At 47.3% G+C, this 26068-nt stretch overlaps 2 protein-coding genes across 5 annotated transcripts in view; one reads left to right on the top strand and one right to left on the bottom strand.

The window, feature by feature from the left end:
* The first annotated feature begins 2316 nt into the window (after positions 1-2316).
* IQCN (IQ motif containing N) lies at positions 2317-3825 on the top strand. The gene has a single exon (XM_061612172.1). It carries the CDS (start codon positions 2317-2319, stop codon positions 3823-3825), a length of 1509 nt encoding a protein of 502 aa, XP_061468156.1.
* A 5225-nt stretch (positions 3826-9050) lies between these two features.
* The window catches only part of LRRC24 (leucine rich repeat containing 24), a 39394-nt gene continuing 22376 nt past the window's right edge, over positions 9051-26068 (bottom strand). For 2 of the 4 annotated variants that reach the window (XM_061608226.1, XM_061608202.1), the window contains 4 exons: positions 17944-18118; positions 15402-15680; positions 12961-13129; positions 9051-11013 (listed from right to left, as the gene is read on the bottom strand). In XM_061608226.1, coding sequence (XP_061464210.1) covers positions 9995-11013; positions 12961-13129; positions 15402-15680; positions 17944-18105 — 1629 coding nt within the window. In that variant the 5' untranslated portion in view covers positions 18106-18118 and the 3' untranslated portion in view covers positions 9051-9994. The remainder of the gene's footprint in view (positions 11014-12960; positions 13130-15401; positions 15681-17943; positions 18119-26068) is intronic. The other 2 variants (XM_061608217.1, XM_061608208.1) reach the window with 1 other exon arrangement.

The raw sequence follows: 26068 nt of genomic DNA, 5'->3' as shown, positions 1-26068 counted from the left end.
GATAACCTTCAGAAGAGAGCACTCTGCACATGTTCAGACATACTCAAGACATAAACTGTTTTTTAAAAAGCTGCTTCATAGCTCAACGGAAAGGGCACTTTGCTGCACAGCCCAGATGCAATTTGTCCTTTGGACCTTTTCTTCAAAACAAAAACAAAGCTTGGTTTTACTTAAGGGTATGGCTCTCTGCACGTGTTCAGAGGCACTCAGCCTGGGGTGCCAGAATTTAGGGGAGAAACTGGAAACACTCCTTGTTCATTCTTTATTTTTTTTAATTTGTTTAAAATATTTATGGCCAACTTTCTGTTGGAAAGAGAAGTACCTAAGGGGGCCTACAAACCAACACAATGAAAATCACAAAACAAAAATCAATCATTAACTAAAACCAGCAATTGAGGTTAATCAGTTTTACCTTGTGCCAAAATGCCATCGGGGAAAGGGGTGGGGGAACCTCCTAGAGCAGGGAATCCCAAAGTCTGGGAGTCACAGTAAAGAAGGCCCTGCCTCAGGCACTGCCAAGCACACACCTGATGGCACCTGATGCACCTGATGGTGGCTTGTGTGGCAGGAGATGGTCCCTGAAGGACCCTGTCCATGCCTTCTCTCATGACCCCCCTCCAAGACCTCAGCCCCAAACCTAGAAGTGTGGAGAGCTGGTTATGGCAAGGGTGACACATGCATTCTGCACATCCTCAGGAAATATCTATTACTGCCCATGTCTCGAGGGCATTTAAAACAGGTTCTGGTGAGTTTTCTATTGTAATATGTACTTTATTGCTTATATCTTTAAACAGGACCTTATATTCCTGCAGATTTATTGTTGTCTTGTTTCTAATTTCAATTTTTTAATGCTCTCTTTGTGTGCCCTTTCTATGTTTCTAATAAAAACTTATTTAAAAAAATCAGGATCTGACACTGGGACCACTCCTGCTCAATCCAGACACATACCTCATTTGCTAATTAATCTAGGGCACAAACCATCCGAACGTTCTTCTGGGCAAGCCTCATTTGGATGTCCAGCCCCAGAATCAAATTTTCTTATGTCATCCTGAGTGTGTGTGTGTTTGTGTATGAGAGAGAGAGAGAGAGAGAGAGACAGAGAGAGAGAATTGTTGGGGAATTAAATTGCTACAGGGGGCTAGGAAAGACTAGGGTGGGCTGTACAAAGAAGCAGACTTGAGCACTCACAGGGAACTGCTGGGAAAAGTATGTGTGTGAGAGAGTGTATGTGGCTGCATACACACCACACATTTAAAATACATTTCCTCCTACCCACATCAAGAATCCTGGGAACTGTAGTTTACTCTTCACAGATCTACAATTCCCAACACCATTAACAAACTACAACTCCTGGGATTCTTTGGGGAAGACATGTGCTTTAAATGTATGTGTGCACACATCCTGTGTGCGTGTGCATGTAAGGCTGTAAACCCACTAGTCGCCTACAGCAAAGTGTTTCCATTAGCCTCACCTGGATGAGGAACGGGTTGATCTGCAGATTAGTTGTGAAATCTCTTTGATCTGAATTTAAAAAAAACCCGGAGCTGCTCCCACCAGGTTTTTCAGTAAAAAGGGGCTGGGTTTGACTAGCATGGTGTGCCCCCGTTTTCAGGAGAGGTGGAGACGCCACACTGGAACCGGCAGAACAGGGAGCTTGCCTCTAACTTAAGTGTGCAAAGGCATCCACAACCAAAGCAGAAGGCTTAAAGACAGGAATGAGAGAAGAGCAAAGAGTGCCAGCAGAGAAGCAAGGGCAAATGATGGGGATTGGCAGGGAGGTTCTAGTTATAAGCAGTGTCGCTGCAGCCTTTAAAACTGAGAACTAGGAGCTTGAAAAGGAGGTGAATGGTAGAGGATGCCACTCTGAGGTATTTAGGGAGAAGGGTAGCATGTTCACAGGGATAGTGAGAGAAAGACGAAAGAGCATTTGAGGTGAGATTAAACATGGGCAGAAATGTAGGCCAGGGCTTCCCAAACATTTCCCCCCACGGACCACTTGAAAATGCCCAGGGGTCTTGGTGGACCACTTGTAGCAATCTCAATGCACTTTGCTGGATGCTGCATGATTTTTAATTGTATGTTTACAGCATATTTCATTTCCTGTATACTGTGTTTTATTATGTCAAGATCTGAATTCCATAGAATATAAGAAAGAAGCAGGGACCACCTGAACACGAAGCTCAGGGACCACAGCTTGGTGTAGGCAATTCTGGGGCAAGGGGTCATGAAGCCAGGAGAGGAAGGGTGTCCCTGTAAAATGCAGCGGCTTGAGGGAGGACCCCCAAGAACAAGGGATGCTTCTGTTTGAGCCCCGAAATGTTGTCCGCTGCTGGGACAGGGATTTCGTCCCGTGCACTAACGCCTGCCATGTTTCTCCCCTCCCTCTCCTCCAGGATGGAAACCTACGAGGATCATCCTTGGTGCCCCTACAGTTCCCAGAGCGGGGAGGAGGATGACGATGACCACCCTTATGACCCCCACCTGGCCAGGGTGCGGGCCCGGAGCAACAGCCGGTCCAGCCGCCGCTCCTCCTTCCTGGTGGACGAACTGGACATGCTCATGGACAAGGCAGCCACCACCATCCAGGCCACGTGGCGGGGCTACCTGACGCGGAAGCGCATCATGCACGAGCATGCCGCTGCCACCACCATCCAGGCAGCCTGGAGGCGCTTCATCACCCGGGAGTACGTGGCCATGCAGTGGGACCAGGTGCCCTCGTGGCAGGTGTACAGGCAGCGGCAACAGCCGAGGAGGAGAACGCCTTCCTTTGCCTCCTTCGAGGACAGGAGAAGATCCTGGGGGCACCCAGACACGGACAGGGAGAAAGCCGCCGAGGTCATTCAGGCGCACTACCGGGGCTACAAAACCCGACGGGCCCTCAGAGAATGCAAGCAGGCGGCCACCACCATCCAAGCACACTGGAGGGGCTACCGCACCAGGCAGCAGCTGGCCCAAAGGCCGGAGCGCCCTTACCCTCGTAGCGGCCCAAAGGGGACCTACTACGGCCGGCCCAGCTACATGCCAGGGAGCTTTTCGTGGGTGGGCCCTTATCCCAGGAAGCACTGGCACAAGTGTCTTGTGGGAGACCCCGAGGAGTGGGCGAGCAAGGTCCCACGGGCTCCGCCCTACACCAGGGAGCGCATGGAGCCAGCCCAGCCAAAGACATGCCCTCGCTGCGGGAGGTGCACCAGCGTCCGTGTGCTCATGGGGTTTGGCAAGGGCCCACCCTCCAAGTCAGAAACGGACGACAGTGAATGCGAGGGGCGCGTTCGCCCTCCTGCCAGGCGGAAGAGCCCAGCCTCCAGGTCGCGAGGAGGGCAGTCACCTGCTAGATCCCAGCCCTATGGGGCCCACGTGTCCTACCAGACGAGCCCCAGAGCCTATTATCCCAGTACCCCCAGTGCGGTGGCCGAAGACCAGCCCCGGAGACAGGGCCGGGACCCAGGAGGGCTAAGCCAGCGCTATGCCACGGTGCACATGGCTCCACGGCCCACGCGGGAGCGCAACACGGCCAGGAGCCTCTCCTCAACCAGCATCTGCCAGCCGGGGCCGCCATCCGCAGGGACCTCTGACTGGCATTATGAGAACTACTGCACCCGCCGGATGGGTGAAGGGCAGAAGCGCGTGTTCAAGACCAGGAAACAGATGTGGCAGGTGTCCCGGGCAGCCACCCTCATCCAGTCCTTCTGGCGGGGCTGGAAGGCACGGCAGGCCTTGCGCCAGCAGCACGAAGCGGCAATCAGGATCCAGTCCGCCTACCGGGGCTACAAGACCAGACTTTACCTCACAGAGGCCGGGGTGCTGAGTGAGAGGGAGACAGAGTGAGAGCGCCCAAGGAAGATGGTGCCTAGGCTGGAGCCAGTGGGAGGATCAGGCAGGGTGGTGGACGCCACTGGCTGGCTCTTCTCCACCTCCCTTTTCCTACCTCCCACAACAAACGAGCATACATCACAATAAATAAATCCTAATTGCAAACCCTTCAGAAAAGTCATGCTAACATGGTGGAAGCCAGAGTTTCAAGTGTTATGTTTTAAATGGGGTTGCTGTTTCCACAATCCATAGGAGTCCCTTTTTCTAGAGTCGCCAATATTTGTTTAGTCATCAGTTCACCACCATTCCCCCCATGACTAGTGAGAGGGAAGTATGAACCAATCGAACTAGGGTTGCCAGGCTCAGGGCCTGAGACTGATCCTGGATCTTTAGGAGAAGAGAAAGTCAGCCAAGTGCAGGTGTTTTTGCAACACTAATGAGAAAAACCACAAGGTGGAATTGTCCCTTCCCCCTGCATAACTTTGAAAGATACAGAAGACCTCTTGGCTGCCAGACCCGGCCTCCAAGGGGTCTTCTGTATCTTAAAAAGTTGTGCAGGGAGAAGGGAGAATTCCACCTTGGGTGTTTTCCCATTACAGAGTTGCAAGAACACCTGCACTTGGCTGACTTTCTCTTCTCCTAAAGATCCAGGATCAGTCTCAGGCCATGGACCTGGCAACCCTAAATGGAACACTGCCCAAGGCTGGGAGTGAATAGGAATCAGCCACTTAAAGCTGACAGTGATCCATCAAAGCAGCTTGAAAAGACATTTCCTGACTGAATGCTGCAATTCTAAGAGTACTTTCTGGGCACCGATTTTGGAAGGAATGGCAAAAAGAAAAAATAAATACAGTAGACATAGCACTGGTGTAGGCAGAGAGGTTTAAACATCTCCACTCAGCCAAGCCCCCTGAGCAGGATGCAGATCTCCACCGCCTGCTCAGCATCCATGAATTCATGGGAAGGAGACCAGCCTTCCCTCTCCAGCTGATCTGTGCTGATCAGGTGAGTGTGCAGGTATGTTGAGTGTAGTATAGCCATACCTACGGGTGGCATGTGGCTCCTGGAGATTTAGCCAAAGCTGAATGTGGCCCCTTGAGTCAAAAAAGATTAGCTAACCCTGTTCCAGGCAGGAAATCGATTTGAACTGAACAGACTTCTGAGTAAATAAGAATTAAACAGGCTTCTGTGCTGGAATTGCTTTTTAATAAGTTTTAAACCTTTTTTTAAAAAAGATGTTTTTCAAGCTTTTTAAAAAAATGTTTTTAAAGATGCTTTGTTTTAATATATTTTAAAGTCTGTTTTTATGGTGTTTTTAGTGGTTTTGTTTGCCGCCCTGGCCTCCTACTGGGAGGAAGAGCGGGATATAAATCTAATAAATAAATAAACAAATATACTTAGCATCAGCGCTCAGAAAGCTTGTTTCTAAAAGAAATTAGTTCAAGCTCAAGATTGTCCTTTTACAAACTAAAAGTTCAGTTCAAGTTCATCCAAGTGTGTTTTTTTATTTCGTAAGAAGCTCATCCTCCGCAAAAAAAACCCACATTTGTTTTCCCTAGCGATATACGAATTGTTAATAATCATTAAATTTAAAGGCCCAGTTACCTTTCTAAACTAGAACTTGAACTAGAAACCATTCAGAGTTCTACCCCCAGTGAACTTAATTGACCTGTAGTTCACTTGGCAATTAGGGTAACTACTTTCAGGCATAGCTCAGAGACTTCTTGAACTAATTCAGTGAACTTGTTCCAAGTCGTGCTTCGCATCTTACCCACCAGGACAGGCATTTATGGGATTGTTATGAGGATTATTAGAGCACTATATTAAGTCATGCCATGTGGAACCACATCAACTCCACTCCCAGCTGAAAGAGGAAATGGCTCAGCAGCACTGATAGGCATTTGGGCAGAGTAACTCTGATGTTCTCACACAAAAACAAGGAGGTTGTCCTCTCTATGCTCAGGCCAAGGCTGCATCTACATCATGGCTGGGGAGACTTTTTCAGCCCATGGGCTGCATCTCCTGATGGACAACTTTCTGGGGGTCTGCATGCCAGTGGTGAGCGGGGACAGAATCAAGAGATGTGGCTCTTAGCTGTTGTGCAGTAGGCTGTATTTCAGCCATACACGAATCAATAATTTTTATGTACAGCCACACACATCTCTCCATTCTCCAACCAGGCAAGCAAGAGTCACTATCATGATTTAATACCTCTGAATACCACTTGCCCTGAAATTCCTATTCGTAGGGTCGCCATAAGTCGGGATCGACTTGAAGGCAGGCCATTTCCATTTTTTCAGCCAGGCAAAAGCACTTGAGGATTGCATGGAACAGGTTCATTGAGGGGCTATAGTGGGGGTGGGGGTGGTAGGGGTGTGGCCTCAGAAGAGCCCCCAGCCCCAGACAGAGAAGTTTGGAGGGTCTGAGATTCCTCACTACTGATCTACATAGTTACTTAAATTCAGTCTGTTTTGTTCGTAAGAGAAATGCATTAAAAGTGAGCAAAAGAGATGGTCAGAACCAAGCCATGTTTTAACGATGTGTTTATATGTTGTAACTCACCACTTACACTTTCCACCTCTGGCACCAAAATGTCTCGGGCAAAAAGAGCCATCAAGATGGAAGAGGGTATCCCAGAGAGGCACGGGCAGTCACTATTTTTCTGAAGCTAAACAGGTTAGGGTCTGGCCAGGGCGTGGATGTCGCCTGGGAGCCATGCATGCACAACTTTGGTTTCCGCAACGGAAGGAAAGTTGGATACAAAAGTAAAAGAACAATCCAAATGGGAGGGGTGGGTTACAGGAAGGGGCTGGGGAGAAAGGAATGGGGAAAAGGGCGTGCAGGATAGAGAACATGTGAGAGAAGGGGAGTGGTGACAAAAGGAATAAGGCAACAAAACGGTTGGGGGACCGCTTGTTGTGCACGCTAGAGCAGCCGTTGCCATCCTGGTGCCTTCCAGATCCTGGCTGATGAGAGTTGTAGTCCAAAACATAAGGAGGGCACCAGGTCGGTGATGGCTGCCCTAGACTGATATTTTAAGGTTAAAACAGGCAACCCAGAACGCACCTTTAAGCGGTAGCAAGCATAAACAGCCAACTAAAGCCAGGCTTCTCCTCCCCAGTTTGATGTTCTGCATGTACCACTTTTGCTCTTGATTCTCTGTGGCCTGGATGGGATCTGTTAGGGGGGAGAGTTGGACCAGCTGGCCTTTCTCCCCTTTCACCTCTGTGAGTCCACCCTCCTCACAGGTCCAGCACCAGGCATGACTGGGCCCTTGGGCACCAGCCTGCCCCAGGCCCATGGCCACATTCTGCTGGGATTGGTTATCTGGTTTGCAGAACCTTCTGGGAAACCTCGGAGTGTCTTGCAGCAGCAGCAGCAGCATTATGAAGGCTGAGGGGTGACATGATTGCACTCTTTAAGTACCTGAAGGGCTGTCATATAGAGGAGGGTACAGATTTGTTCACTGCTGCCCCAGAGGGTGGGACTAGGTCTAATGGTTTTAAGTTGCAGGAGCGTAGATTCAGATTGGACATTAGCAGGAACTTCTTGACAGTAAGGGCAGTTTGGCAATGGAACCGACTGCCTAGGGAGGTGGTGGGATCCCCTTCGCTGGATGTCTTCAAGCAGAGGCTGGACAGCTATCTGCGGGAGATGCTCTAGCTGTGGATTTCCTGCTGTGAGCAGGGGGTTGGACTCGATGGCCTACAAGGCCCCTTCCAACTCTACGATTCTATGATTCTGTGAACATAATGTTTGAAAAAATTCTGAAAGCTACACCCAACATGTAGGCATGCAAGGAAATGTGTGTATCAGCAACATTTGTGTATGGGTTTGTGCATGCCTTGGTGTGCACATTTGCAAGATGGTATTTGCAGCATTTGGAGCTTTTTAATTTATAGAAAAAGCAAGTCAGGCATGATAGAAGTGTATAAATTATGCATGGCATAGGAAAAAGTGGATAAAGGTTTTTCTCCCTCTCTCATAACACTAGAATTCGTGGACATCCAATGTAGCTGAATATTGGAAGATTAATGACAGACAATGCTTTGATTTGGATTACTGCATTGAGCAGGGGGTTGGACTTGATGGCCTTATAGGCCCCTTCCAACTCTACTATTTATGATTCAATGACTCTATGACAAGAGAAAGTAATACTTCACACTAGCCTTTCCCAACTAGTGGGCCACCAGATGTTGTTGGACCACAACTCCCATCGCCTCAGCCAGCATTGCCAATGGTCAGGAAAGATGGGAATTGTGGTCCAACAACATCTGGTGGCCCACTAGTTGGGAAAGGCTGCTTCACACAGCACAAAGTTAAACTATGGAATTTGCTCCTACAAGAGGCCAAGTTCAAGGTTCTAGTCTTGGTGTACAAAGCCCTATACAGCTTGGAACCAGGATACCTGAAAGACAGTCTTACACTTTATATACCCAGTCGATCACTGCGCTCTGCAGGTGAGGGCCTCCTGCAGATACCATCTTATCAGGAGGTTCGTTCTGCACAGTACAGATAACAGACCTTTAGTGTGGCGGCACCTACCCTGTGGAAATCCCTCCATTTAAATATCAGACAGGCACCATTTGTTATCTTTTCAGCACCTATTGAAGACCTTTCTCTTTCAACAAGCCTTTTAAGTTGAGACCTATCCCAGTCTGCATCTGTGTTGGAATTGCTTAATATGTTTTTTAATAATGTTTTTAACCCTTTTTAAAAGTTTTTTTTAATGTTTTTAACGCTGTTTTGTTTTAATGTATTTTAATGTCTGTTTTTATGATGTTTTAAAGTGTTTTTAGTGCTTTTGTTTGCCGCCCTGGGCTCCTGCTGGGAGGAAGGGCGGGATACAAATCAAATAAATAAATAAATAAATAGTTCAAAAAAGAACTTTTCCAAGCGCTGCCAAAAATGACACACAGGATGAAAAATATTCCTTGGCCATTTCTCCCAATTGGTTAATGTTTGTTTGCACAATAATAATAATAACAACAAAACAGAGCCTTGGCATCCCCCAGCACCAACTACATCTTATCGGTTGCTTGTTTCCTCAAACAACCCTGCAATGCTGCTTTGCTTTGCCCCCTCGTGGCAGAGCCTGGAGGTGCCCCCCCCATTTCCTGTGACTTCCACAAATTCCTATGAAAACCATGTTGTGTAGCACCAGAAGGCGGTATCACTATGCAGGTGTGGGGGGATGTCTTCCTGTGGGACTTATAAATACAGGGGTTCTGTTCAATTCCTTGTGATTGTCACATTATTTTTAATTCTTTTATTATTTTATTTAAAAACCAAACAAATTGGAAAACAAAACTCCCCCCCACTTGTCCATCACCCAGCGAGTTCTCCCCGTCCTCCGAAGGAACCCCTAGTGTCTCCACAGTGTCACTTGAAGGTCAGGGGAAGGGAAAAATGGGTTGGCTAAGCTTGCACAGTGTACGATTCTTCCAGCCTCCTTTTCAGCCTCCTGTCTTCATTAGCTTTTGTCAAGCTGCCTTTTCTTGGCAGACAGGGCCCTACCCTGTGGAGGTTGGTGCTTTCAGCACCTTGGACAACTCCTTGAAAAGGTCAGACTAAAACCTGGAGCGGATTCACCGGCCCACTGACATGGGAGCCACCGGTCTCCACTGGACCCAACGTGTGCCTAGGAAGTGGTTGTCCTTTGTCTCGCTGAGTAGCAGGTTTCTACTGTCCAGCCACAGGGCACGTGGAAAGGAAAACAATGGGTTATCAGGATGAATTAAGGGGTATTAAGGGATCCATCACTTCAGTACTCCACAATGCCTTCTGCCACCAGAGAGGAACTTTAGCAGGGTCCTTCTGAATTGCTCTCCGATCTCTTCGGAGGTCACCTAGGGTGCTCCAAAGGGAGCAAGTAAGTGCTTACCTCTGAGGAATGGTGCCAAGAGGGTGGGATATGCCTGCACTTAGTAGCCATCTTGAGTGAGTTTCCTCTTCGAGTCAGGGACAGGATTATAAACAAATCTTCTTCCACCTGATGGGCACTATTAACAGTCACCAAAGCATCATGGACTCCTCTCCCATCACCTTAAATCACAGAGAAGGCAGATCTATTGGGAAGGCCGGGACAGAGGTGAAAGGTCAAGAAGGCAACAGCAGCTCCATTAGGGAGTACATCCACCCCAACGGTTCTGTGGCACCTTGCTCATGGTTCTCCCCCAACACTTCAGCAGTGGATTTCATAAGCAATCTGAGGCTGGAACATCAGTCCCTGATTGACAAAGAGCTCATTGACCTCTGGAGGGCAGTCCTCTTCCCCTTCCAGGGTCTGAGTAGCTTGATCTTGCAGTTGTTCAGGAAAGACCCCAGACAGACCTTGGGGGTCCTTGTAGGTGGCAAAGAGGGGCTTGTTGCGATCAATGACAAACATCTCGTGGCCCCTCTCATCCCGGTACTCCTCCAGCTGGGCAAAGGTGGTAGGCCCGTCCGAGTAGTCGTTGACATACAGGATGTTCTCCTCTTTCTTGGCCTTTTTCCGCTTGCGGTGTTTCCGGTAGATCATGATCACCAGGAGGAGGGCTACCAAGGCCAACAGCGAGATGGCCACGGCAATGGCAGTCTGGGTGGCCATGCTGAGGGCATTGAAGTCCATGCTCTCCATGTCATAGAGGGGCTCTTGGCTGATGTCCACTGAAGCTGGGTAGCCCCTCGACGTCTGCTGCTGTTGCTGCTGCTGGGAGAGGTTGACCATGAGGTGAAAAAGCACCCGGGCTGTACCACCTGGGTTGGAAGCCTCACACTCATACTTGCCGGCATGGGCCACTGTCACATTGTTGAGGAAGAGCATCCCGCTGCCCGTGTCCGACTGCTCAAAGCGCTCCCCCACGCTGCGCTCGCTCAGTTCAAAGGTTCCACCAGGCGGCCAGGCGCTCTTGGCCTTGGAGCCTCCTGCTCGCCAATGCGCCAGCTTGCGCCAAGTCACCAGTGGCTGTGGGTAGCCTGAGGCCTGGCAGGAGACGCGCAGGTCATCCCCCAGCCGTGCGGTCATCTCTAGAGGCTCCACTTGCACTACTGGCGGGATACAGATCAAGCTGTTGCCGGAGATGTCCATCAGGCTCTGGTAGGCTAAGCGGGGGGGCTCCGAACACACAATCTTCTTGTCCAAAGGACTCAAGAGCCGCCGCCCATCCTCCTTGATCCAGGTACTCAGCCAGTGCAGAGAGCAGTCACATCGCCAAGGGTTCTCTGCCAGAAGGAAGGAAGGAAGGAGGAAGGAAGGAAGGAAGGAAGGAAGGAAGGAAGGAAGGAAGGAAGGAAGGAAGGAAGGAAGGAAGGAAGGAAGGAAGGAAGGAAGGAAGGAAGGAAGGAAGGAAGGAAGGAAAGTAGAGGTCCAGTCACAAGTCAGCTTCCACAAGTCAACCTCATCCTTGCACATCAATCTCCATTCTACACCCCCAGAGAAGGGAAACTAAACCTATGGAATTTGAGTAGAAATGGAAGGGCCATAGCTCAGTGGCAGAGCACCTGCTTTGCATCTCCAGCCCTACCTCCAGGTAGGGCTGGGAATGTCCCCTACCTGAAGCCCTGGAGAGCTGCTACCAGTCAGTGTAGACAGTACTGGGCTAGATGCCCTGACTGAGGATAAGGCTGTTTCCTATTGTTAATCCCAGAATGCTCATTCTTCCTCTCCCAGTTCTAAGGCACATCGATCACACTGTCAAATCAGTTGAGGCTTTACCCCAAAGGATCCTGGAAACTGTAGCTATAGTACCGGAGGATGGGGATGACTTTTTCAGCCTGAGGGCCACATACACTTCTGGGCAACCTTCCAGGGGCCATGTACCAGTGGTGGATGGGGCCAGAGGCAAAAGGGGTGGAGCAGCTAATGTAAATTTTACCTTTGTACAGTAGGCCACTTACTACACTCCCTTCTTTGTCTGCTATCCAGCAAAGCATTATCGGAGTTCAAGGGCACATTTCAGCCAGGCAAAAGCACCTGAGGAGAGTGCAAAGCAAGGGTGATGAGAGGTGTGGCCTGAGGAAAGAGGGCGTAGCTGGGGAGAGTCCCAAGACCCAGACAGAGAGAACTGGAGAGGTGCATTTCCTCCCCCATGGCATAGGAAGAGCTTGGAAAAGTTACTTTTTTGAACTACAACTCCCATCAGCCCAATCCAGTGGCCATGCTGGCTGGGGCTGATGGGAGTTGTAGTTCAAAAAAGTAACTTTTCCAAGCTCTGGACATAGGACGTCACTGAGTAGCCTGTATTAGAGATGCATAGCCTCTTTATCAGCCTACAGTCCCTTGGTGTCCTTGGGCTGGAAAGGAGGCTGAAGAGGGCTTTCTCCTTTGGCAGCACCCTGGCTTTGGAATGCCCTCCCTAGGGAGGCTCACCTGGCACCGACACTACAAGCTTTTTGCCACCAGGTGAAGACTTTCCTCTTTTAGATTACAGATGATTTCTGGAATTTTGTTTTAATTCTGTTTTCAGTGCTTGGGTGCTTTTGTTTTGCCTTGTTGCATTTCATAGAGCTTATTTGTTGCTTTTAAGCTGCATTTATGTGCTGTGTAAATTCATTTTATTCACACTTTTGTATAGCGCCCTGGAATCTTTTGATAAAGGGTGGTTAAGAAATAGTATAAGGCAAACAAACATGCCTGGATTCCAGCTGTGGCCCAGTGCCAGCACAATAGACCTTAATTCTGCCCCCAGTCACTAGCAAACCATATTTAACAGTACATTATTTCCCATATCATTGCATCCAATCTCCCAGATGTAGCAGCTCCAGTTGCATCTGGGTTTTTCCTTGCATGAATTTCCTCTCAGCTTGACTAATGCCTATATCCCTCCTGCATACTCTGACTTCTCTACCTTGGAGCATTTGAGACTGGACATCAGGAAAAACTTCCTGTTAGAGCCATACGACAATGGAACCAATGACCTAGAGTGGTAGTGGGCTCTCCGACACTGGAGGCCTTCAAGAGGCAGCTGGAGAGCCATCTGTCGGAAATGCTTTGATTTGGCTTTCTGCATTGAGCAGGAGGTTGGACTCAATGGCCTTATAGGCCCCTTCCAACTCTACTATTCTATGATTCTATTAGCATTTGTATTTGGGGCCACTTTGAAATTGCTGAGCTGATAGGTGCACTCCTGGCCTGCAGGTGGCGCCAGAAGAGCTTCCGGTGGTACTCACCAGTCAGACGCAGCACCTGCAGACTGACAAGGGGCCGCAGGGCCACCCGGCTGATGGTGCGCAGGTTGTTCTTGCTGAGGTCAAGCAGCGCCAGCGAGGTCAATCCACCCAGCGCCTGGTCTTCTAGAGTCTCTATGCTGTTCTCCTGTAAATGAAGCTCTTGCAACCTCTGCAAAGTGAGAATCACCAGACACATTAACTAGGAACAGACCTCATGCCATTTCCACTTATCTCTCGTCAGGATGCCACTGCAGTTTTGGCTCTTCCCCTCATTGGTTTGCACAGCCCAATCAAAAATAGATGGATCTTGGCGAGGATTAACATGTACGTGCTCACTCGTGTCTGTGTGTGCTATGTATGAAGTCTCACGATCTGCACACTTCCCAAAGGGTAATTAGTGAGCTGCAGTGGCAGCTCTGCTCCAGGTTTTAGTCGGAACTTTCAAGGAGCTGCCCATGGTCGTACAAGGTGCTTGAAAGTTTGGACTGAAACCCGGAGTAGATTTGCTGCAACAAGACCAACAGCAGCTTAAAGATATTTATAAATCCTCCTGTGGACATTTCAGATGTTGCTCCTTGGCAGTGTTTGCCAAACCCTGAGGAGAGTCAAGTGGCAGTGGAGATGCAGGTAAGCCAAGCCTGTGAGGGTGAACACAACGCTTCCTGCAGAGATGGACTGCCTTCAAGTCGATCCCGACTTATGGCAACCCTGTGAATAGGGTGTTCATGGTAAGTGGTATTCACAGGGAGGGTTTACCATTGCCCCCCTCTGAGGCTAGTCCTCCCCAGCTGGCTAGGGCCTGCTCAGCTTGCCACAGCTGCACAAGCCAGCCCCTTCCTTGTCCGCAACTGCCAGCTGGGGGCAACTGGGCTCCTTGGGACTATGCCGCTTGCCCACGGCTGCACAGGTGGCAGGGCACGTCACCCCTGAGCCACTCCCTGTGGGGGTGATCTTTAGCTGGCCCTTGACACCCAGGAGACATGAGTGGGGATTTGAACTCACAGACTCTGGACTCCCAAACAGGCTCTCCTCCCCGCTGTGCTATACCAGCTGTTTTCCTGTAGAGAACCTTCAGAAAAAGATGTGAACGTGGAGAAGGTTTGAGATAGAGAAAAAAAGGGGGTAAGAGTCTTTGGCGGTGGTGGGGAGACTGCTGCAGATGCAACAGCTTGGCATGGGGACAGGCGTAGAAGAAGGAGGAGAGAGCACCGTGTGCCAAACCCAGACGCCTCAGGCGCTGGGTCGCTATTTTCAGGTGGGATTCAGTCACATACCAGCAAATTGAGGTTGCACACTTAGAGCTGATTGGAAACCCCCAATGCATCTTCTTAACTATGTTAAAAAGGTGTGTTACCAAAAATACACAGGAACTCTTTTTCTGTATGTTAACTGTTGTGAGACTGGTACATGAAAACCACTGGTGAGCCAGATCAAAAGCTAAAGGAACGCAATGGCATAGGAAAGTCTCAGAGCTCAGCCATTTGGTTAAATTAAGAGCATGTCAAGTTCCTGCTGCAGAGCATCAGTCAGTACTTCAGCAACAGATCTCACAGTTTAATCATGTACCAAATGCCCTTTCTCTACCTAATATTAACAAGTACTTGAACTTGCTATGAGAAGTTTTGATCACTTTTGCACTTTTCAAATTGTCACAAACCTATGTGGCTGACTTAGTATTGGGAGATATTTACATTATTTTCTGGTGCACACATCAGAAATGTTATGGAAATATGTATGCAGAGATTCTCAGTGGTCTGAAATGCATGTGTGCTAGTGTGTGTGTTTACCTAAGAAAGCAGGCTTTTACCCTGCATTTAGATCACTGAGACTTAAGACTTGGTAAAATAAGAAAAGCTACTTTATTTATAGAAATGCATAGTAGATAGGAAAGGCATACCTAGTTCTAACTAGCTAAGTTGGAGCTTCAATGCCCAGACTTGGGTATTGCCCCCATGGCTCAGGAGAGAGAGCAACGACAAAGATGTCTCCTCTCTCCTCAGACAGGCAAAGACAAAGGAAGGAGGGGCAGGCCAGCTTCCCTGACCATATCAGTTTACAACGGAAGGAAGTTAGGTAGAGAAGAGCACAGGTAAAGGTAGGCAGGCCTAGTCAGCTGGAGGGCCCGAACTCTATCTTCCTTCTGGAAAAGAACCCAAACAGGAGTTGCTCTTGCCCTACTTCCAACAAGAAGTAGGTGATGGTAGGCATAAGCTAAAGAACAGCTCCTCCAAGCCATCCATTTATTTACACTGAGCCATTGTGGATTAGTGAAGAAGTTCAAACCCTGGCTAAATCACACCTAACACTGAGCCCCAGTTCCCCATCCATAAAATGGGAACAGCAAGGACCGAATGCATCACATTGGCTGCTATTCATTTAGATTGTGGGAGCCATCCAAAAGAACAATGGCTTGCTTTGGGATCTGCCCTTGCTGGCCTCACCTCTAGGTCACAGAAGGTGAAGTCAGGCAGCTGGGTGATCTGGTTGCCAGCCAGGTAGAGGACACGCAGGTGCTCCAGTCCCTTAAAGATGCTGCTGTTGATGAGGTGTATACGGTTGCCGTTGAGTGCCAGTTCCAGGAGCCGGTTCTGATTGCGGAAGGCACCCGGCTCCAGTGCCGAGATGGTGTTGTTCTGCATGTAGAGGTATTGCAGGCCCGAAAGAGACGCCAGATCTTGCTGGTGAATCTGTGTGATGCCATTGTCCTGCAGAAAAACTGTCTGCAGGGGGGAGAAGGAAGACAAATGCAGCCGGATAAATCCTGAGCTCAGCTCAGCATCTCCCCAGTAAATGGGGTGGGGGGAGTGTATGTTCCCTTTCACATGTGCAGGTTGGACTGGGAGCCCTCAGGCCTGGTGGTCACAGCGGGGTGTGCGCACGGACTTGGCTTTATAAGCCCTTCATTTTATTGGTTTAATATATTTTTTCCTAGCACTGCATCCCAAAGGGTCCCTGGCTGCTGCAGTTTAAAATCATACCAGGTACATAAAAACAAAATGAAAGCCCACAACCCAGTTTAAAAACACACTAAAAGCTTCAACTTGGGGCCTAATTTGTAGCCTATTAAAAGTAACTTTCAAAGCTTTCAATGAAAGCACCTCAAGAAAGCATTTGCACTGGATGCAAAAAGAGAAAAAGAGGCAGCAGTGCATGGGGGGGGAGGGTTGCAGTGTGATTCTGTACTTCCAGTGGCCCACATTACTCCCTCCTCCCCTCTTCCTGGCTGCCCCCTCAGGAAATCACTGGTTGGAGACCTTCCAGCAGCCTTAAGATCCTCAGAGAGGGCTGCAAAGCATTTTCTAATTGAATCATAGGCAGAGATTGTAGGTTGTATTCAATGCTACTCTTACTCAGAGAAGACCCATCTACAGACACGATGAACTTAGGTTCATTAATTTCAATGGGTCTACTCTGACTAAGACAGTTGAAACAACCATAGTCCTGCTTAATTTATGTACTTCTTAGATTTTTTTATTCCAACCTTCCTCCAAAAAGGGCAGCGTACAAGGTTATCTCCCCTGCCCCCTCCATTTATCTTAACAGCGGCCTTGTGATGTAGGTTAGGTTGAGAGGGGAAAACTGGCCCATGGTCACCCAGTGTGCTTCCTGACTGTGTGGGGATTTGAACCCTAATCCAACACAGCAACATCTCACAAGCTCTGTGACAGTCTCTTCACCCAAATGATAAGCCACTCTGCCCCAGCTTTCTTTGCGAGCAGAGTGAAGATAGGAGCCTTCTTGCTTACAGGCAGATCCTTTGGATGCCTTCAAAGGGCTACTACAGCTCTTGCACGGGCGCAAGCAAATCGGCAGTAAGATTGTTTGAATTATGTAAAAACAAGCAAAAAACCTCGTACTGTTTATTTATTTATTGCGCCCTGATTTTCAGCCCAAATGCTCTCAGAGCTGCTCATAACAAATGGAAAGAATAAGCCAACAATAAAACAACAGATTTGATTGGGCTGAGGGACAGGAACAGGGAGAGACAGGAGTGCAGGGCCTCTCCATCTCCTCTGCTTAAAGACCAGCAGCTTTTGGATCCTCATCTCCTGGAACTATTTTCATTCCAGTCGGTCTGAGAACTCTGTGACTAAAAGATAGTGCTAGGGTTTTCTTTTTTCCTCCTCCCTCTCAGTCCCTCTTCCTTTTATGTCATAGATTGCAGGGGGCGAGGGCAGGGAGTGTCATAGGAGCAGAATCGTAGAGTCATTGAGGGAAAGCCATTGAGTCCAACCCCCTGCTCAATGCAGGTGTTTCCTAGGGGTAGAACTTTGCACTTATCCCTGTTCAATTTCATTCTGTTGTTTTCAGCCCAATGCTCCAGCCTATCAAGATCCCTTTGAATTTTGTCTGTCTTCCAAGGTATTCGCTATCCTTCCCAATTTTGTATCATCTGCAAATTTGATAAGCATTCCCTGCACTGCCTCATCCAAGTCATTAATGAAAATGTATTTGCCTCTGGAGGCTGTTATGGGACTTGCACTGTATTTGGCTGCAGAATAGGACAAAAATGTTTTCAAATAAGTAAATAAATAGGAAAAACAGATTAAAAAGAACTGATGGCATGCTAGGTTAAAATTGCAGACTTAAAATAGATCTCATCGGCCAAAGCAAACAGAAAGAGCTTCACCTGGCACCGAGAAAACATTAAGGTTGGAACTGTGCAGAGCGTTCGGAAGAGTTTAATTATTTTTATTTATGGAATTGTTTTTAATTAGATTTTATCGTTGGTTTTAGTGTGAAATCGCTTTGAGATATTTTATGAGGAACGCTTCATAAACAGGGTTAAATAAATAAATAAATAAAATACAGAGCACTACCAGCAAGAAGCCTGTCTGGAGTCATTCTGCCTGCTTCTTCCTTGAAGGCGGGTGCCCCAAAGAAAGACCTCAGGGGAAGATTGCAATATTGGAGCAGATTCAGACTATCCAAAACGGGAGGCCGTAGGATTAGGAGTTGGGTCTCCTCCCACCTGAGCCTTACCTGGGTGGAGGGGTGGATGCTGCCTGGGATCTCTTTGAGGCCCAAAGAACCGCACTCCACAGTCATGCTGTAGCAGCGGCAGGTGGCAGGGCAGGTGCGGGCCTGGAGTGCTAGGAGCCCCAACAGCAAGAGGGAGACAAGTGGGGCCTCTGCCGGGGCCATCCTAGACCAGCTGCTAGCAGGAGAAACACACACAGAGAGAAATGAAATCCAGAGTAAGTTATGGCAGTCACTCAACAAACCATAGAGAAAAGAAGGTCACACAAATCCCTGAGCTAACAGCCAAACTCCTCCTCATCCCCACCTCTTTCTGTTGCTATTTTATTATTAATCACATTTATATTTATTTATTAGATTTATATCCTGCCCTTCCTCCCAGCAGGACCCCAGGGCGGCAGATGATTCATATCTCACCTTTCCTCCAAGGAGCTCGAGTTGGCATACACAGTGTTTCCCACAGTCCTGCATTTTGTCCTCATAACAACCCTGTGAGGTAGCTTAGGCTGAGAAAGAGTTTGCCCAATGAGCTTTGTGGCTCAGCCGTGAGTTGAACACGGGTCCTACCCTGACAATCTATCCACTGCATGACACTGGCTTTCGTGCACCCGGTTCAATGGGGCTTCTCCCCCCCGCTGCCCTCCCCCCATGAATATATAAAAGCTGGCTTGGTGGTGGTTCTGTAGCCATGCTTTGAAATCCTGTGCATTTATGGGTCAGCGCACGTGACCATCCCGCTTGCATTAGGCCTCATACAAGGTTCGAACCAGCAGCCTTCATCGTTAGGCTGAGGGAACCCAAAGAGGTGTACCCAAGTCTTCCCCACTGACTGTGCCTCACCCTTGGCGGACCTTTCCCCATCGCCTTGGGCCTGAGAAAACAGCCTCCCTTCTCTGCTAAGCAGAATTAGACAAGGGCCTCTGCTAGGCCCTCCCGCCAACTTCAGCCGCCAAAAGAATCCTAATCCTTGTCAAGAGGCTCTATTAAGATATAGTGTGTCTTCCCGCCAGCTAAATCCAGCAGGCATTGGAGGTGAATCCCAATTTTATAATTTTAACTGATTTTTAAATTTTCGTTTTATTGAAATTTCTGTGCACTGCTTAGAGAACATAGTAGTTAAGCGGTACATAAGTTGTAATTGACTATAACAACAACAAATTGTCAAAATAAATAAAATAAAATAAATACACAGCTGTTTCACATATTTAATGTTCAGAACTTGTAAACAGCTTTGAACAGCATTTGGCAAAGCTCGATATAAACAAACAGCTCAGCATCGCTATTCATGACTTTTAATCCTCTTTAAAAAACCCTCTGGATTCTTAGAGCATGAAGGCTGCAATCCTACACACACTTGCTCAGAAGAAAGCCCCAATGGAATACAGTCAATCTTACGCCCCACCCACAGTAATAGACTGCTTTAAACAGTCTGGGCTTCCCCCCATAGCATCCTGGGAAATGTTGTTTGTGAAGGGTGCTGAGAGTTGTTAGAAGACCCCTGCATTCCCCTCTCACAGCTACAATCCCCAGCATGGTTTAACAGTCAATCCCTCTTCCCAGAGAACTCTGGGGACTGTAGCTCCATGAGGGGAATAGGGGGTCTCCTAACAACTTTCTGCAGCCGTAGCAAACTACAGTTCCCAGGATTCTTTGGGGAAAGTCATGACTTTTTAAAGTGGTAGGATACTGCTTTAAATGTGCAGTGCAGGTGGAGCCTTACTTCTGAATAAACATGCACAGGATTGGGCTCCATGAGCTTCATACTGGAAGGAAGGGCAGGATATAAACCAAATAAATAATAAAAAATAAAAAATTTACCACAGCATAAGGGCCAAATTAAGTGGGACACAGGAGATTTGTGAACATGATCTCACTTTTTTAAAAAAAGTGTTAATGGCTATAAAGGGCAAAGAACGATTTGGATCAGGGCCCTAGAACAGGGGGGTGGTAATTAACCCTTTCCTTCATGTCATCTTCCCAATTAAAATCGCCTCCCAAAGCAACTGTTTTCCTCATGGGGCCAAGCAAATAGATACCACCCATATGATAAGCGTATGTCGTGCCCTGTGAGGCAGATAGCAGCTCTGTGTGTGATCTTAATCAGGAAAGGAGGGCAGGGAAAGGGGGTAACCAGTGCTAAGATCCTTGTCCAGGTTGATCTGACCCAACTCTGCTATTAAGCCATTAAAATCAGCAATGGTTGACAAAGCAAGGGGATAAGCCATAGGTTTATACTGTGGCCTCTGTTCTTAGCTATGGTTCTGATCCATGTTGCAAATCTGCAGAACCGATAGCTGATGAAACTGTCAGATTTCACAACTGCAGCACATTAGGCAGTTTCTTAATGCCAGCCCATGACTCAGTCAATCATCATCATCATCCGGTTTTTACATACAGGAAAGAACAAGTTCCTATCCCTCATGGCTTGAAGGAAACGGAGTTTCAAAACAAACCAAAATAAGGTTTCATGGTGAAGCCAGGGAGATAGAAGGCAAAGACATAGGAATACCAGTGCAGGGAGTGTATCCCAAACTCCAATCATATTTAAGGTTGCAATCCTATACTCACTTATTTTGGGAGTAAGCCCCATTGAAGGCAGTGGATTTACTTCTGAATAGATATGTATAGGACTGCATTTTGAGCCAGTTCCAAGGATTACCTAGCGCATAATGGCTCAGTGTTTTGGATTACACAAAGGATGCCCACTATTTTCAAAACCTAAATCCAATTGTCCTATGCCTCCAGAAACTCAGGGGTTCATTTTCTCAAGCAAGAGGTGCAAAGACTTAAGCTGTTCCTCAAGTATGAGGACTAACTTGGTGTCCTGCCAAAGGCTTCAGGGAAAAGTTCTGCAAAGGGATTTGAAGTGAAGCAATTCAGAGAAATGCACTCTGCACACACTCAGCAACACTTTTCCTTGTGGCTACTCATACTGGGCTGAGGTCTGCCATTAAAAAAGGTTCCAGTGCCAAAACCCAGTGAGCTCTGCAGGATGTTAATCCTGCAAGCACCTTACATTGCAAAGAATATCTTTATATGGAGGTTGTGGATATCGGAGAGTTGCGATGCTGGGAATGGAGAGTTCTGAGCGAGCGTATGTGTGTGTGTTTGAATCCTTGCTAAAGATTCCACCTTCCCTGCAAATTAGTCAGACAGAGACTTTAAGCTTTAAAATAAGAAATAACTACTTTATTCTGGAAGTACATGCTTAACAGGAAAGAGTCCTATATCTAGCTAACTAGCTAAGTTGGAGCTGCAAACACTGAGCCCAGTGTCTGCCCTCATGCTTGGAGGAGAGGGAGAGACAAAGGAATATGTCTGCTCTCCCTCTCAAGAGAAAGAAGAAGTAAGAAGGAGGGAAGGAACTGGGATCAACATCCTTTGCATATCAGTCTAGCCGGAAGGAAGAGACAGCAGGAGATCAAAGGACAGGTATAGCCTAGCAACCAAGAGGTCTCCTCTCTAGCTACCCTTTTTAACCCCATGCAGCCTCAACCCACAAGTTGAAGTTGAACCCCATATATTCCAACAGTGGAATCTCCCCTTTGGGGCTGGGCTGACATCTGTCCTGGATGCAATGCTCGTCTTGCAGGATGAAGGAGGATGTTGCAGAGCTTGGAAAAGTTACTTTTTTGAACTACAACTCCCATCAGCCCAATCCAGTGGCCATGCTGGCTGGGGCTGATGGGAGTTGTAGTTTTAAAAAAGTAACTTTTCCAAGGTCTGGGATGCTGTGTGTGTGGTGCTGGATAAGTAAACCTAAGAAGAGCCATGATAGATCATACCAAAGCCCATCTAGTCTAGCATCTTGTTTCCCACATTCCTAAGGGAAGGCCATAAAGCAGGACATGAGCGCTGGAGCATTCCCCCACACCGTATTCCCCAGCGACTGGGATTCAAAGCCATACTACCTTTGATCTATAGGGGAATATATGGTCATTGTGACTAGTACCCATAAATAGCCTCCTACACAAATTTGTCTAATCCCCCTTTAAAGCCATTCAAGTTGGTGGCCATCACTGCATCTTGGCAGAGCTTGGAAAAGTTACTTTTTTGAACTACAACTCCCATCAACCAATCCAGTGGCCATGCTGGCTGGGGCTGATGGGAGTTGCAGTTTAAAAAAGTAACTTTTCCAAGCTCTGATCTTGTGGTAGGAAATTCCATGGTTTACCTACGCACTCTGCGAATTAGTCCTGCCTCACATGGTAGTTGATTTGATACTGAGAATTCTTTGTGGATGGTCCCACAGCTTGCCTGCACCTAGGATGACCACAATGTCAACAGAACAGGTGAACACCCCCCCCACACACACTCCCTCTTTGGAGTGAGACCTTCCACAGTCTGTCTCGCAATGTGGGCTGCTATTTCCCTCTCTGGGACGAGGCCGATGGAAACCTCTGTTTTTGGCCACTGGCTGCCATGGCAACAAGCATCTACAAATATAGGTGCTCGAGGATGCCGATGGATCATTGCCTCCCGGGGGAAACTGCTTGTAGGGCTGAAGCCGGAGTAAGGGCTACTGGTGAAGGGGCCCAGAGGAAGCATCTCACCTTGCACCCTTGGCATCTAGGCTGGGCACGCCACCTTTTCAGCTTCGCTCCAGCCCCTTAACATGAGAGGGACAGCTCAGTTGCTTCAAAAGCCACTAGAGGCTTTGATCAATGTCACCAAAAATCAGGGCAAAGTCCTATAATGTTACAAGTGTCCTAGTGAGGGGTTAGGGTGAAGTAGTCCACACAGTGTGTGGGGTGATGTTCTTGAAGTCACCCCTGCTCGAGTCCCAGAGAAGAAGGCACAGCCAGGTGGGTGAAGGATACAGTGGGTGGAGACGTGGGGGCAGAGTATGCATGCTGCAAGAATCATGCATTTAGTGGGATCTGGAAGGGTGCAGAGATTGTTAGATGGGGGTGGGGTAGGCAGGCGAGGATTTTCCTACATATTTTCTACCTCATAGAATCATAGAATAGTAGAGTTGGAAGGGGCCTAAAAGGCCATCAAGTCCAACCCCCTGCTCAGTGCAGGAACCCAAATCAAAGCATTCCTGACAGATTGGCTGTCCAGCTGCTTCTTGAATGCCTCCAGTGTCGGAGAGCCCACTACCTCTCTAGGTAATTGGTTCCATTGTTGTATGGCTCTAACAGTTAGGAAGTTTTTCCTGATGTTTAGTTGAAATCTGGCTTTCTGCAACTTGAGCCCATTATTCCGTGTCCTGCAATCTGGAACGATCAAGAAAAGATCCCGGCCCTCCTCTATGTGACAAACTTTCATGTACTTGAAGAGTGCTATTGTATCTCCCCTCCGTCTTCTCTTCTCCGGGCTAAACATGCCCAGTTCTTTCAGTTCCTCATAGGGCTTGGTTTCCAGTCCCCTGATCATCTTTGTTAACATCAGCAAGATTTACCAGCCTACTCGAGTTGGAAACTTCCAAGGTTGGAGACAGTAAGCCTCTGAATGCCAGTCTCTGGGAATCACAATTGGGAAGAGAGCTGTTGCAGCTGTTCATGCAGCACATAGTTGAACCATGGAATTTGCTCCCACAAGCGGTAGTGATGGCCACCAACATGGCTAGCTTTTCAAGAGGATTAGGCAAATTCCTGGCTGATAAGGCTATCAGTGGCTACTAGCCCTGATGGCTATATTCTACCTGCACAGATATGCCTCTGAATATCAGTTGCTGGGAATCATAAGTAGGGAGAATGCTGTTGCACTCAGGTCCTGTTTGCAGGCTTCCCCTTAGCCCATCCGGCCGGCCATGATGAGAACTGAATGCTGTACCAGATAGACTAGACGGCCCTTCAGCCCGACTCAAAAGGCTGCACTTGTGTTCTTAAATCAGCAATGTTAAAAAAGTGTCTCCAAAACCCAGGGCCCACCCGAGACATTTTGCTGCCCCAACTGGCTGCACATAGTACCATAGAACAGTAGAGTTGGAAGGGGCCTATAAGGCCATCAAGTCCAACCCCCTGCTCAATGCAGGAATCCAAATCAAAGCGTCAGAACCCCTTGCTATGCTTCAGAAGATGCTGAGAGGGGTCAAAGTGCAGGTGCATGCACATTTGAGAAGTTCACCCTGGAATCCTTGGTGACACATTCTGGATGCATCTTTATCCTCATCATCACCACCACAATTACTATTTAGTTGCCTTATAGCACAAAAGCCTCAAGGGGACTTACAACAAATACCACGAAGTAACATGTAAGAAATTCTGTACACTAGGATATAACAAAAAGTGATCACAAGCTAATTCCCAACAATTAACTCCTATCATTCTCCAAGTTACAACAGTGTGATCACCATTAAAGCAATGAACTAACGAACACCATCAAACATCAGGAGAGGAAGTTAACATATTGATACCTGTATTGCCTTTTGAACCAACCCATCAGACTCCAACAAATTTGTGAGGAACGCAAGACATATATACTTGTGATAAAGAGAAATTAACTCCAGAAGAACTATTACTACTTGATTCACTTTTTTCCTTGCCGATGGATGCCAAAATGGAAATAGTTACAAACCTTGAAAATTTATTATGGACTATAAAGATGCAATTGTCACAAAAGTCCTTGGGAGATATAAGCAACGAGAACATCCAATCAAGCTCAACCAGAATAGACAAAGATAGGATTACCACTTCTGAGAACACAAACATTCAATCATTGCAGAGACTCCCAGTGGATACGTCCCAACCTTTATCCATCTCCAACTCTAGCCCTCAATGCCTTCTTCCAAACTGACCAAGAAATTTGCTCCAAATTGGAACCTCAATTTGGTCACGTGGAATATTGCCGGATGGTGGAGTAAAATTCAACTGCCAACTGTTAAACCTTTTTTATCTAAATACGACATTATCCTAATACAGGAATCTTGGGCAATAGGTGAAATACATCTGGATGGCTACTCAGCCTTCGCGCTTGATGCACACCCGAGTACCAGTAGAGGAAGAGCTAAAGGTGGTGTGTGCACCTTAGTTACCACCAGATTACAAGCTGAAGTGTTTAACCCAAGTCCCCTTTCGGGCTTAGCAGTTGCAGTATTATTAAAACTCACGTGTTTTACTTATCTAATTGTAAATGCCTATATCCCTCCTAGCAAAGATAAAAATTATACCAAACAACAATTTAAGAAATTAGAGGCTTACTTGCTTAATTTAGCAGAATCATTCCCAGAAGCTGCATTAATTTTAGCTGGGGACTTTAACGCCAGAATGGGTTACTCAGATAATGAGCTATATGCAAAATTCCATTTAGAACCTCCCATCCTTGATGGACCACCAAATGTCCCTACAAGATGCTCTAAGGACAAAGGAATTAACTACGCGGGATTGTATTTAAAGTTTTTGTCAGTGAAACTAAATTTATTATTGCTAAATGGGCGAACGAAAGGAGATTTAGAAGGGGAACTAACTTATCTTATGGCCAAGGGAGCTTCTGCAATAGACATGATTTTCATCTCTCAGGAACTTTTTACTTTAATTGATTGTTGCAAAGTGCTGGCTCGACCAGAAAGTGATCACTTTCCGGTAATATTTACAATCCATGGCAATAATAAATCCCCATTTTTGACTCAAAGAACATTTGATATAACGGATGTGGAAATACGCCCACCTCGGTTAAAGTGGGTTCCTAAAGTTCAGAAGGGGATTTCAGATGGTCTCAATTCTTTAGAAATGGAGACCATTAAAAATCAATTTATATCAGCTTCCCATGACACTCTTCACTATCACCACTTCTACCAACTGATTACTAAGATCCAAGATTTGATTAAGAGGAACTCAACTGAAATACCAGCTAGCTCTAGCTACAGGCAGAGGTCTTGGTTTGATAGGGAATGCTTTGAACTTAGGAAACAAGTTAAATCCACGCATCAAATATATAAACTATATGGATCTCAAGAATGCTTAGATAAATTTAGGGAGTCTAGGAAAAGTTTTAAGCAACTAATAAAAATAAAAAAGAATCTCACACTGAGACAAACGTGGCATAGTCTTATCCAGGCCTCCAGATTAAAAAACTCAACCTTGTTTTGGCATATAATAGATCAACAGTGGCCTAAAACCAACTCTAAATTGGATTGTGCCATTGTTCCAGCAGTCTGGGAAAAGTACTATGCTACTTTATACCA

Source organism: Rhineura floridana, chromosome 1 (genome assembly GCF_030035675.1).
Source record: "Rhineura floridana isolate rRhiFlo1 chromosome 1, rRhiFlo1.hap2, whole genome shotgun sequence".
NCBI classification, from domain to species: domain Eukaryota; kingdom Metazoa; phylum Chordata; class Lepidosauria; order Squamata; family Rhineuridae; genus Rhineura; species Rhineura floridana.
The sequence above is the reverse complement of the archived record's forward strand: the minus strand, read 5'-3'. Positions and strand labels throughout refer to the sequence as shown.